Source organism: Pan paniscus, chromosome 7, assembly GCF_029289425.2.
Source record: "Pan paniscus chromosome 7, NHGRI_mPanPan1-v2.0_pri, whole genome shotgun sequence".
Lineage (NCBI taxonomy): Eukaryota > Metazoa > Chordata > Mammalia > Primates > Hominidae > Pan > Pan paniscus.
Genome location: NC_073256.2, coordinates 28,604,992 through 28,619,282, shown reverse-complemented (window position 1 = coordinate 28,619,282; position 14,291 = coordinate 28,604,992). Strand labels below are relative to the sequence as shown.

At 42.9% G+C, this 14,291-nt stretch overlaps 1 protein-coding gene across 1 annotated transcript in view; it reads right to left on the bottom strand.

Moving 5' to 3' along the window:
* The window catches only part of LOC129398572 (uncharacterized), a 200,869-nt gene extending 189,214 nt beyond the window's left edge, over positions 1 to 11,655 (bottom strand). The window contains exons 1-2 of the mRNA XM_055116261.2: positions 9,488 to 11,655; positions 6,175 to 6,658 (exon numbers count right to left, since the gene is read on the bottom strand). Coding sequence (XP_054972236.1) covers positions 6,175 to 6,307 — 133 coding nt within the window. The 5' untranslated portion in view covers positions 6,308 to 6,658; positions 9,488 to 11,655. The remainder of the gene's footprint in view (positions 1 to 6,174; positions 6,659 to 9,487) is intronic.
* Between the last annotated feature and the right edge of the window lie 2,636 nt (positions 11,656 to 14,291).

Genomic DNA, 14,291 nt, shown 5'->3' with positions numbered 1-14,291 from the left:
TCACTTCTCCCCTGAGTCAACAGGCCTATGTCCTCTTTTACATCCAGAAGAATGAAATTGGAAGACCCAGTTACAGTGTGTCCATAGGCAGGGAACCAAGAGCTCTTTGTGTTGAAGACAAGTGAATTGTGTGTGAAATAAAATGTCATGAATAAATCTTGCAGCAGAGTATTTATTTGTCTCACTTTTTAATCAGTGAATGAGCTTTAACGAATATCAATGCCTAGTGCCTACCCTCCAGAGATAAGAACTTCCAGTCTCTCATGTGTAACCATGGCACCTGGATTGCTCATGATTCTGAAGAGAATTCTCCTGTCCCCCAATGTTTCAGAATCACTTCAGGTGGTGGAAACAGATAACTCATCAGTCCCTTTCTCTCTCTTTTCTCTTCACTCGAGAAAACTCTCACTGAGTTCAAGGAAAATCCTATGGTTTACTAGGGAGGAAGAGTTTTTTCAGGAGTGAAAATGGTGGCTCCTTCCTCCCTGTCAAATCTCTTCCTCAGGATTTCCCCTTTGTCTCTTCAGGACTCTGCTCATCAGGCCTGAGATGCCCCCTGGTTGCACATACCTGGCCTATGAAGGAGTATGGGGAAGGAATGGTTCCAAAGACCAGACTATGCTCACTCCGCCATCACCTCTGACACTATGCTGACTTCATGAGCGCTGGGTCAGAAGCTGTTTTCTTTACACCTCTAGGCCTTGCCTCATGGCCTAAAAACGTCCCCATTTCTTATATCTCATAAATTTTGACAAAACCCTCATGGCCTAAATCTTCATTTCTCATAAGCCAAAGGGAGATACACCAGAATTCTCTCCCTCTGAGACTGCAGGACATCTCAGCTTCCATCAACATGAAATTTTGCACCAAATATAGTTACTGCAGTTCCACCTCACAATGAGTAACTGGAAGTTCAGACAACATCTCAGACTCTATACAGTTTCTGGCCAAGCTCATTTGGTTTGACAATGCTTTTACTCTATAAATCAGCTGTGAGAACACTTAGGATTCATATTATTTAGTCTTTTAATCAGTCTGTTATTATTTTCAATGTATTTACTAGACTTTAGTTTAATATTTCTGATAAACTTTGATGCAAAAATTCTCGATATAAGAGTGGCAAACCATATCCAGCAACATATCAAAAAGCTTATCCACCAAGATCAAGTCAGCTTCTTCCCTTTGGTGCAAGGCTGGTTCAACATACCCAAATCAATAAAAGTAATTCACCTTGTAAACAGAACTAAAGACAAAAACCCCAAGATTATTTCAGTAAACTCAGAAAGGATCTTTGATAAAATTCAACATTCCTTTATGTTAAAAACCTCATGAAACTAGGTATTGATGGAACATATCTCAAAATAATAAGAGCCATTGTTGACAAACCCACAGCCAATATCATATTGAATAGGCAAAAGCTGGAAGCAATCCGTTTGAAATTCGGCACAAGGCAAGGATGCCCTCTCTCACCACTCCTATTCAATATAGTACTGGAAGTTCTGGCCAAGGCAATCAGGCAAGAGAAAAAAATAAAGCATATTCAAATAGTAAAAGAGGAAGTTGAACTGTCTTTGTTTGCAGATAACATGATCCTATATCTATAAAATCCCATCATCTCAGCCCAAAGATTATTAAACTTATAAGCAACTTCAGTAAAGTCTAAAGATACAAAATCAATATGCAAAAATCACAAGCAATCTTATACACCAACAATAGACAAGAAGAGAGCCAAATCACAAATGAGTTCCCATTTACAATTGCTACAAAGTGTATAAAATACCTAGGAATACAGCTAACAAGGCAAGTGAAGGACCTCTTCAAGGAGAACTACAAACCACTACTCAAGGAAATAATAGAGGATACAAACAAATGGAAAAACATTCCATGCTCCTGGGTAAGAAGAATCAATATCATGAAAATGCCATTCTTCCCAAAGTAATTCATAGATTCAATGCTATTCCCATAAACTACCATGGACATTCTTTACAAAATTAGAAAAAACTACTTCAAAATTCATATGGAATGAAAAAAGGGCGCATATACCCAGGACAATCCTAAGCTAAAATAACAAAGTTAGAGGCATCATGCTACCTGACTTCAAACTATATTACAAGGCTACAGTAACCCAACAGCATGGTAGTGGTATAAAACAGACACATAGACCAATGGAATGGAATAGATATATCATAAATAAGATTGCACATCTACAACCATTTTATTTTTGATGAAAACAAGCAATGGGGGAAGGATTCCCTATTTAATAATAAATGGTGCTTCAAAAACTGGCTAGACATATGCAGAAAACTAAAACTGTACCCCTTCCTTATACCTTATACAAAAATGAACTGAAAACGGATTAAAGACTTAAATGTAAAACCCAAAACTGTAAAAAATCCAACCCCATATAAAAGTGGGCAAAAGCTGGGTACAGTGGCTCATGCCTGTAATCCCAGCAGTTTGGGAGGGTGAAGTGGGCAGATAACTTGAGGCCAGGAGTTCAAGATCAGCCTGGCCAAGCTGGTGAAACCACGTCTCTACTGAAAATACAATAAATTAGCCGGATGTAGTTGTGCGAGCCTGTAATCCCAACTACTCTGGAGCCTGAGAGAGAAGAATCGCCTGAATCTAGGAGGCAGAGGTTGCAGTGACCCGAGATTGTGCCACTGAACTCCACCCTGAGTGACAGAGCAAGACTCTGTCTTAAAAAATTAAAAATTAAAAATTTCAAAAGTGGGCAAAGGACATGAACAGACACTTCTCAAAAGAACACATTTATGCAGCCAACAAACATGAAAAAAAAGCCCAACATTATTGATCATTAGAGAAATACAAATGAAAACCGCAGTGAGATACCATCTCATGCCAGTAGAATGGTGATTATTAAAAAGTCAAAAAACAACAGATGCTGGTGAAACTGTGGGGAAATAGGAACACTTTTACACTGTTTTTGCGAATGTAAGTTAGTTCAACCACTGTGGAAGACTGTGGTGATTTTTCAAAGACCTAGAATCAGAAATACCATTTGACCCAGCAATCCCATTACTGGGTATATGCCCAAAGGAATATAAATTCTTGTATTATAAAGATACATGCATGCGTATGTTCATTGCAGCACCATTCACAATAGCAAAGACATAGAATCAACCCAAATGCCCATCAATGATAGACTGGATACAGAAACTGTGATACATATACACCATGGAATACTATGCAGCCATAAAAAGGAAAGAGATCATGTCCTTTGCAGGGACATGGATGAAGCTGGAAGTCATTATTCTCAGCAAACTAATGCAGGAACAGAAAACCAAATATACATGTTCTCACTTATAAGTGGGAGATGAACAATGACAGAACATAGACACAGGGAGGGGAACAACATACACCAGAGTCTGTCTGGGGGTGAGTGAGGAGGGAGTGCATCAGGATAAATAGCTAATGCATGTGGGCTGAATACCTAGGTGATGGGTTGATAGGTACAGCAAACCACCATGGCACACATTTACCTATGTAACAAACCTGCACATCCTGCACATGTATCCCAGAACTTAAAATGAAATAAAATAAAGTTTTAAAAAACTTTATTTTTTCTAACCTTCCAAAATGCAGGGATTACAGGCGTCAGCCACCATGCCTGGCCCAGTTTTAACATATCTGAACAAGATTTAAGACATCAGTTTGAAAAGAGCCCCTCTATGGCAGCAACATGAATTCTGTCAAACCTGAAGCAAGAACAAACATCAAATTTGCGGTGAAGCTGGGGTACAAAAAATGGTGAAATAAATTATTCCTTATGAAAAGTCTATGGGAAAAATGACCTGAAGAATCAATCATTTACAAATGGATACCTTATTGTAAGAAGAGATAATACAATGTTGAAGATGAAGTCAACTGAGGAAGGACATCCATACTAATTTTTGAGAAAAAAAAATCGTTTGTATGCCCTAATTGAGGGAGATTGATGATTAATAAGAGATATTATAGCCAACACCACAGAGATCTCAATTAGTTCAGCTTACACAATACTGACTGTAACGTGAAAGTTGAGAAACTTTACATTTGATGAGTCCCAAATACCCTTGTGCCTAGATCAGCAGTGGACAAAAGCAGAGCTATTAGTGACTGTTTTGAGCAAGTGGAATCAAGATCCTGAAGCATTATTTTGAAGAATTTTAACAGGGAGTGAAACTGGCTTTATCAATAAGATCCTGAAGACAAAGCACAATTCAAGCAATGGCTACCAAGAGGTAGAAGTGGTCCAGTCAAAGCAAAAGCAAACTTCTCAAAAGCAAAAGCCATGGAGGTTTTGGGGATGCTCAAGTCATTTTGCTTGTTGACTTTCTGTAAGATCAAAGCACTATAACATCTGCTTACTAGGAGAGTTCCTAGAGAAAACTAGCAAATACTTTTGCAGAAAAGCGCCCTGTAAAGCTTCACTAGAGAGTCCCTCTGCACCACAACAACACTTCTTTTCCTTCCTCTCATCAAACATGGGTAATTTTGTAAGAGTTTTCATGGGAAATTATTAGGCACCAACATTACAGTCCTGATTTGGTTTCTTCTGACTATTTTTTCCATAATCTTAAAATAACTGTAAAGGGCACCCATTTTTCTTTAGGTAATAATAGAAGACTGCATTGACACGGTTAAATTCCCATCACCCTCAGTTCTTTAGCAATGGACTGAATGGCTGGGATCATCCCTTAATGGAGTGTCTTGATCTCAGTAGAGCTTATATTGAGAAATAAAGTTTATATTTATATTTTTATTGTTAATTCCATTTTTCACTGACATTTTTAAATCCCTTCACAATTCACGTTTTTCTCAAAGGTATTTAAATTTAGAAATCATATCAAGTGTGAAATAAAGAAAATTATATAGACAGAGGGAGAACAGAATCTATAAATATGCATGTTTGTGTACATACATCCATATACATACATATGTGTGTGCATGCAGTAATTTTATTCTCCTAAAGCAATGCCTCTGCCTTCCACCCTCACTGCACATGTCCTAGTCCTGTGATGTCCCTGGAACTGAGCACCTGATTTCCTTCTCTGCCTCCCACATGAACAGGGAATAGAAATGGAAACCACGCTCTGTGGTTGCTGTTGTGAAAATCCATGTTCCCCACAGGCTGAGTTTGGCATCTTACATTCTACTTCCCACTGTAAAAAAGCAAGCAACAAACAAAAACTACAAAAGAAAAAATGAAATAGTTGAAAGTCTAGAGCCACAGAGTTTCCGGATCCACCCACCGCCCACGGTGACCTCCACAGCCCTCCAGGCCTGAGGACAGTTATGCCTTAACAGCCTGCCTCTTCACCATCCACGCAGGAAAGTGACTTTAAACTTCAATAGCTATTACTCTGTTCCACAAGGAACCAGGTCAACATTCAAAGTCAGTGGTCTGACAACTCTAAGCTTTGGCCAGAAAGTATTGGAAACCTTTAACGTGTAGTCGATGAAGCGGCCCGGCCCCACTGCACACAACACACTCAAAGGGACTCAAAGGAAGAGACTCAGGATCCACTGGGTGGAAGTGAGGACAGACACAGAAACACAGGGGGTGGGAGGGGGTCAAACCAGGAAGGCTCAGGACCTGACCTCCTCCTAGGCCCTGCCCCTCCAGAACTTGCAGTTTTTTCTGACCCAGAAGGGATTTCACTGGTGGAAAAGAAGTTCAGTATTTCTGGTCCAGCCCAGTAAGCTGCTCCGGTTGCCCAGCCTTCCACACCCCTGCAGACGTCACAATCCCTGCACCCACTAACCTGACAAGGGAGCTATGCATCACCTGGAGACAGTCCTAGGCCTGCACTCCTGTGATGGGGTCCAGGGTCTGTGTCCATTTCTGGTTAAAATTGCTGTAAGGCTGGTCGCTGTCTTGGCCTTCCCTGCTTCCTCTCTGTTCACTTCTCCCCTCCTCACTCCATGTGAAGTTTTTACTCAGGAGATGGATTATCACCCCTCTTGCAACATCAAGGACAGTGCCAGGACACCGCACCATCCTCTTGACCCTGGGATTCTGTAGAACTCAGTCTTCTCCTGAGGTCCCCTCCCTCCCTACCTCATTTTTTCCACACTTCTGGGGCTTGGGCCTGCTACACCTCAGGCTTCCTCTTCACAGTCACAGAGTGAGGGAGCCCCCTTCATCCTTGGGCTCTGGCCACAGCTCACCTGCCGCAGGACACTCAGCAGCTTTCAGTAGTTCTTCCAGACATCCAGTTGGAATTGGGAGTTCATGGAAGGAAAGCAGGAACCCAGAATTACACTGAATTCTAACACCAGGGCCCAGATTCCCCTTCTGCATGGGACACTAAGCTGCAAACACTACATAGGCACTTAATGCTCAGCTGTCCTTCTAACATCTGGTCCAATTGTGTCCCTCCTCCTTGGAATATCTCAGAAAATGTATCTCCACCTAGAGTTGTTTGAAAGCATCATCCTATGTGATTCCAGACCATCAAGGGGTGCAATGGGTCCTCACCAGTATTTCCACTCTGCTTGGAAGACTTAGAAAATCCTGAGGCTGCTCAGAGGGTCAGATTCCCATCTCTGCGTTTCAGTAAAAGTTCAGTCTTCCCCGGACAAGTGAGGAGACAGAAAATGTCTATTCTCTGGCACATCTTTTGCAAGCAATGGCGGCTCCCAGGAATCAAAACTATGAACGAATATATTTTTGAGACTCTGGTCAAAAGAAGTGTCATCCTGCAATTTCAGGTAGGATGGAGTGGTTCTGCGGCTCCTGAGGTGATTTTGAAAAATCTTGACTCTCAGAAGGACCAAGGAGGACATTTCTGGCATTTCCAGACCAGGAAGAGTGACTGATGGACCTCCAGTGTTACTTCGGAAACTTTTTGTTGGACAGCTTTGTAATAAGAGGATCTTGCTTTGGCTTTCAGGCCTTCACATAGGTTGTTTAGATCATGGAAGTGTTTCTGCATTTCTGCATAGGCTCAGGATGCCTTCTCAAGTCGTCCCTGCAATTATGAGACAGTTGCTTTCTCCACAGGTCACTTAGAATAATACAGGAGGCTTCACCCTCAAAGGGACACCAGACAATATAGCCACAGTCCAGCCAAGATTATCTGTATTTACTTACCTGTAAAGTAACACTCCTAGTTATCTCCATTAACTTGGATATCTTTCATGAATAGGGAAACTCTAGTGATTGTTATAGAACAGCTGCCACAAAAATTAACCAATAAAAACAAATGATAAATGAAAAATAATTAATAATCATGATAATGAATGCAATGACCTAAATAGTACGAATTTTAATACTGGTGACAATATGAATATAAGAACACAAAAATTAATGTGGAGCTTCCCCTAAATATATGAAAACTTCACAAACTGTGTCCTCCTTGTGTAATTTGGAGTCAGAGTCAAAGAATTTCTCTATGAAATGTGTTCCATGATGGCAAACATCAAAAACAGGAGGTGAAAGAAAAGCAAGCCGCAGGAGGCCATGGGCTAATATGAACATTTGTGTGCAAACCTCTCTCATCAAGAACTACCAGCCAGAGGTGAAGGGACTGTGATTTGTGTCTTGCCCACCACTGGGCACACAAAAGCTTTCAGTAGTGCAACCAGATGGCTGGTTTGGCCTGGCTCCCTGCAAGGAAGACACGTCTCTGATCCCTACCAGCCCATCAGTCCTGGAACTCAGAATCCTACACGCAGTAAACATGAAGCTCCAATTCCATAGCTGACTTTACCTCCTTACTGTCCTTCTGCATTCTGGTGTTTCAGGTGCTCTCCAGATCTGGACTTCTTGGCTCCCCTACCTTTACCAAGTGAACTCAGGATGTATAATTCTCAGTCTTCTCCTGCCAGTCCAAAGTGAAACTCACCAATATAGGCATACCCTGGATGGGCTTCCTTGGAATATTTCGAAAACAATGAGCTTGCTCGGGGTTGGTGTGAGCTCTAGGATTAGAGTTACAGTCTCCCCTGGAAGCCTGAGAGGACTTAGAATAGTCCCAAAGGCCTAAGCAGTCCAATCTGTCCTGGAAACATCAGGAATGATATACTCGGTCTTCCTGAGGCTCCAAAACTTTTCTAAATAAACTCAGAGGTTACAGAACCATTTTTCTCTTGGGAACTGAAATGGAGTTATTTGCCTTCTGCCAGCATCTCACTTTTTTTTTCTCTAAGTTAGCTTTTGAGCCCAGAAGTAGATATTCCTTCTATTTGATTTACACAGGGAGCTTCCTAGAATGCCCGTGCCTCTGGATAGTTTCTGCATTCACTCAGGTATTGACAAAATGCTGCAGTTCTACTGAAAATCTCTGAGATGACCATTTGATCACCTGAGTAACTTTAGAATGTGTCTTCTATGGAAGCCCTGGAGCCTCCCTTCTGGTATTTCATACATTGCTGGTACCAAGTACCCAGGATGAAACCCTCCATCAGACATTGTTGGCAATTCCAGTATGGAGATGACACTAACGTGATGGGGCTCAAGAATCAGATGGTAGAAGACCAGCTGGGAGGTGAAGTCTCAGTAGGCTAGGGGCTTAATGTTCGATGAACACCAGAATTCTAAGACTCAGGAGGTGGGTGTGGATGTGTCTGCCTAGTGCCTCTCATCTACAGCCTGGACCAGCTATTTCTTGGGGTGAACTACTGAAGGCTTTTGTACGACCTGTGTCAGGCAAGACTCTGGCCAGACCATTTGCCATAGTGCATTTGTAATGTATTTCCACATGGCACAGGTATCTCCACTTTTGCCCATGTTCTCATGTGGCTCAGAATTATTCTCCCTGCTGCCACTCTTCTTTGCCATCACAGAATAATATATTTCAAGATGTGGCCCTAAGCTTCTCCATCTAATCAATAACATGAGGGCTAGTATGGGAACATTGTCACAGGCTTACAGGAATATGTTCTTAAATATCTGCTTTTTTATTACTCTCTTCATTAAATTGACATTTGTATCATCACCATTATGATTGTTATTAATGTTATTATTATATTGGTACAGTTCTTTATCCTGGATATATTTGTGGTCATTTTTATGCAATGTTGAATAACTGTTTCATGTTCCTGAAGACTGTTGAATTTGCTGAAGATGATTAAAAGACAACCTTAAAACATAAATACCACAGCAACCCCAGGACTCCTACTGTACTGCCTGGTGTCCTGTAGAAGAATGGGCTTCCTGAATTATTCTTTTATTTTTCAGGCAAGTACCTATTCATACCAGCATAGGAGACTGATGAAGTGCACCCTCATCTTGCCATGGGCTCAGAAAGAATTCATATATATGCTTTATGTGATAGCAACACTATGTGTAGGCCTGTGAGCCCTAGAATGCACTTTCTTTCACCAACTAGTGCACCTAACAGTTTTCTAAGTCAAATCCCCTCTCCATGCTTGGATAGGTCATGAATGGCTTTCTGTTACCCACCTAAGATGAAGGGATATTGCTAAATCAGGTTTGTGGCCAAGAAACTTTTACCTGGAGTGGCAGGAGAGGGCTTACCTGTTCACCAGAGTGTCTGCAACATTTTCTTTTTTCTTTTATTTACTTATTTATTTATTTTTATTTTATTTTATTTTTTATTTTTTCAGATGGAGTCTCGCTCCGTCCCTCAGGCTGGAGTCCAGTGTCGCGATCTTGGCTTGCTGCAACCTCCAACTCCCAGGTTCAAGCGATTCTCCTGCATCAGCCTCCTGAGTAGCTGGGATTACAGGTGCGTGTCACCACGCCCGGCTAATTTTTGTAGTTTTAGTAGACAGGGGGTTTCACCATGTTAGCCAGACTGGTCTCAAACTCCTGACCTCATGATCCGCCTGCCTTGGCCTCCCAAAGTGCTGGGATTACAGGCATAAGCCACCGCACCTGGCCTCTGCAACATTTTCTAAGTCAGTATAGAAGCTCTTTGAACCACCTTTTCAGTCAAAGAACTCATGAAAAAGTCCTCCAAGAACTTGTGACCTTCTGGAAATTGTCAAAATCTCTACAGGTGTCCAGAGTCATCTAGATCTGTATTGCAAGCCACTGACTGGGTTCTACCATTATTAAAGCAAGTGCCAAATATTCCATGCCCACCAAAAAAAAATCCAGAAGCCATGGTATTTAGCTGTTTCCATCTTTCTTGCCTCCTGCAGGTGGGAGAGTTCTGAGTATCATGCCCTCCTGCAGCCTCTGGAGGACATGCCAGTGCCTAGAGGTACCAGTAGAGAGGGGCCATGAAAGAGCAGATGACAGCCAGGTGGCTGGGAATGACATTGTCCTGGGGCTTATTGCTTGTCATGAACTCTGCCACTGGGCAACATGTGCAGGTGTGGACCCGTGCCTTCTCTGGATCCCTGCCCCATCAGCCAGCTGTCTTATCTCCTGAAAGCTGGTAGGTGTTGGTCAGCATGGTGTTCCAGGACCAGGGTTATATTAACATTCCCTCTTAGGCTGAAACACCAGAAGTTAACACAGGAGTCCCCAGGTGTGCACATACTAACCTCCAGATTGTTTTTCTTCTCATTCTAGATGTTCATCCTTGCTTTTTGGGACTTGAAGTAAATCTACACAGCCAAATATTTATGCCTATTATCCACTTATGGAAAACTTATATGTCCCAAGTCCATAGGGTTAGTATTATTATCAGTATTAAAACCATTAGTACTAGTATCATGATGATCATTATTCCTGTTAATATCCATCAATATTTTTATTACTGCCATTGTTAATATGGATTTTTCATGATTGTACAGCAATGAATATAGTTTATCCATTCACAAATGGTGTTCAGTTACCAAAGGTGACTACAAGGCATGTTCTACAGACATATACACACACAGCTGTCCTGGAGGCCCAGCTTTGCCACCAATTGCTCTTTCATAAGATGAGATCCCTCAATACCCACCAGTTTTTCAGGACTCGACCTGAGCTGGCTCAGCTAGACCTGGAAAAGTTTCCTATGCCCAAATGTACTTGGAAAAATTTAAAAGTCTCTTCAGAGACCCAGTAATAGCTTTTGGCAGCTTCTAAGACCAGGGAGGGTTTCTTGGCCATTCAGAGCCATTCAAACATTCTGAGTAAACTCAAGGATCCAGAAACCCCACTTGCAGTCATGAAATACCAGTGAATGGCCTCTGTGAGTCTCTTCAAGGTTTTCAAAGATGACTGCCTGGGAAGGCTGAACAGGAAGTCACCCAAGCCCAACCTTCTGCAGGATGTTCTATATCAGCCAGGGACCCAGTGAATTGCCATTGAACAGAAGGGAGGAACAGAGACAGCATGCCTGAGCTTCTGGAAACATTCTAAGTGTCCTTGTTGGCCCAGAAAAGACTGGTGCTACCATATGAGGCACAGACTTGGCAACCTACCTACTCCAGGAACCACAGAAGGTTTAAAGGTTCCCAGGAAGTCCCAGGAAGGGCAGTCATGGCCCTTTAGAGCCATCAGATTTTATTCTAAGTCTACATGGGAGACAGTGCTCTTAGCTTCATAAAAACACCAGTGGAGGTGCTAACACTTGCCCCAGTATCCAGTCTTTTCTACCTCATCTCAGAGCCAGGCAGCCACTATTTCCCAAAGCTGCTGTGCAATGAAAGGGGAATATTCTAGGTGCTCTCCTGTGCCCACGAAATTCTGTGGCTGCGCTGAAAGGCAGGAGATGTCCTCCGGAATTCTCTTCAGAAATCTGACAACACTGGTCAAGATTAAAGAAGCTCAATTCAACGTCATACAAAACCAATCCCACCCCCCCAAAAAAAATGCATAGTGAGACAAAATGATGAACACACCTGCTAATAATCATAAATGACAATAATAACAACAATGATGATCTTAGTGATAATGCCACCAACACTGTTAATGGCAATAACAATAAACCTGAGGTAATGAGTGTTAGGGTCCCGATTCACCGATGTGAAGGATGGCGACAATTTCTGGCCTCACAGAAATAAAGGAAAATAAACACCTGGAGGAGGAGGAGGTGAACCTGGAGCTGCCGCCGGCCTCTGGGCGCTCCTTGGTGGAAGGAGAGGGACTTGGTCCTGAGCCTGCCCCGGATCCACCTACACCACAACCCCGGAGTCCCAGTCCCTGGATGGGCTCAGTCCCACCCAGGCCAGACGCCCCGGAGCCCCGTAGCCCGGGTCCTCAAGCCCTCGCTGCCGCCGCTTCTCCCGGAGCCGGCCTCCCCCCCGCGCCACCTCAGCCTCTGCGGGGCTCTGGGAGGGCAGCGCCGAGGATGCTCCGGGCCCAGCGGTGGCATCCGGCCTCAGGCGGATACTGACGCCCTGAGGGCGTGGAATAGGGCAGCCTGCACAGGGCCCGCCGTCTCGGGCCTTGCAAAAAGAGCGGCCTCTCCAACGCCCCTACCGGAACCTCCCCGGAGGCCCCAGCCCCAAAGCCAGGGCGATGGCGCCTCCCTGACCATGGGTGAAGAAAACTCAGGTCCTCCCTGGAGACCCGGCCCGCCGCGGGAGGCAGAGCGCGCATGCGCCCTGCATGGCCGGAACGATGGGTTTCATTGCCCTCTGCCCGCCATGAGGTGGCAGCACAGGACGTTTGGTCTTAGCGGTGGACCTGAGTCTGAATCACTGAAATTCAGGTGTGGATTATTCAGTACTTTTCTTTTGGAAGATCAAATGGAAATTGAGTACGATATCTTGTGCTTTAATTAAAGAAGATGGAAATAAAGAAGCAAATTCAAGAGTCAGTATACAAAAGTCGATTGATTCCCTCTATGTGGAGGGAAGACGAGCTTGAATAAGACAAGCATTCTGTGTTACACTTTAATAATGGCTGGAGATCTGCCACCATGCATTTGTCAAATCCCATAGAATTTCACAGCACAAATAGTACATCTTAATGGGGCTCAGGAGTACATATAAGGTCAGCCACAGTTTGTGGGTAAATTACATATTTAATTAAATAGATTAAACAATAAATAATGATATGAGCTCTGCCTGGACACAGTCCTTGCCTCTCCAACCAGTTTGCCAAGGGCTTGAATTTCTTGCTCATTATCCTCACACTTGACATAAAGCCTGGCTGCAGAGTAAAATCAATTACTCGTGGAGATTTTTTAATATGATGATGTGTCAATTTCAACCATGGACAAAGCCATTTAGCCTTAGTAAGGCCGATCGTATTAAGATTGTGCCTGTTTGGCAAAATTTCAAGTCATCCCACTTGATATTCAGGAAACATTTTCTCCTGAGTTTTAGGTTCAGTGGTGAGGCTCCTTCACGGAGAATACATTTTCCAATTCTGAGGACAAGGCAGAGGAGGGCCTCTCTGTGAGAACTTTCATTTTGCTTCGGGAAAAGTACATTGAATCAAATATAGGAAAGGCTTGCAAGGTGGCTGACAGGTTCGGCTGTTTTATCATGCTGGTGTTTTATCTTCTGGACTGCAGTAAAAGGAACACAGCTGTGTCTGTCTCTGTGTAATAACTCAGGACTCACCTGAATAAAATGTGGGGTGTTATGAGATGAACTGCTACTTCCAGTTAGGCTCCAGGGACAAAATTTCAAGAGCCTTCTGAGGGATAGAAGAGAAGAGCTGCCTTATTCTCTGATCCCAGGTAACTGCTCAGAGACAGAGGAAAGGGCTGCGGACACCCAAATGCATATACTAGGGGTCTTTGATACAGCCTCCATTTCCCTGCTAAATCTATGCAATGACACACTGAGAAATCTAGCAAGTGGGGCTGAAGATCCCTGGTGTGTCAACTCGAGGGTTGGATGGAAACAAGTGGTTTTGGTGGACGTTGAAGTAAAGGGAGGTGAGCTGTGAGGAAAGAGCTGTTGAAGACTGGGGAGACTCAGAAGTTGGGGTAGAATCTCGACCAAGAATCTCACCCAAGGAGTGCAGATGCAAATCAATTTGTTAGGGCTGCATAAATGAAACAAGGGCTTCGCCAACATACTAAGTTTGTTCAACAACAGATTGTATTCTTTCAATATTTGTAAGTATTGATCTTTTGGAAAAGTTTAATGAGATTTCTTATGTAATTCTGCATTCAATTTATTCCTTGGTCACTTTGCTATTATGCATTTACATGCCACATTTTTATGAATAGATATTTTCCCAAATTTCTGAATTATTTTGCTAAAGCATGTGTTAAGAGTTTTTCCTAGGGGTCCACCTTCTTGACTCACTTTTCTGATGAGAAATCTATCAGGTTTCTCCACAGTGATTTTCAAGTTTGATAGCTCCTCAATGTGAGAAACTTAATGTCAACTAAGAAATGAATTACCACTAAAGAATTTTCTCCTTTCAAGATGCTAACCATGTTTTGTCCAGTGAGAAATCTCACATGTGCCACAAGTGT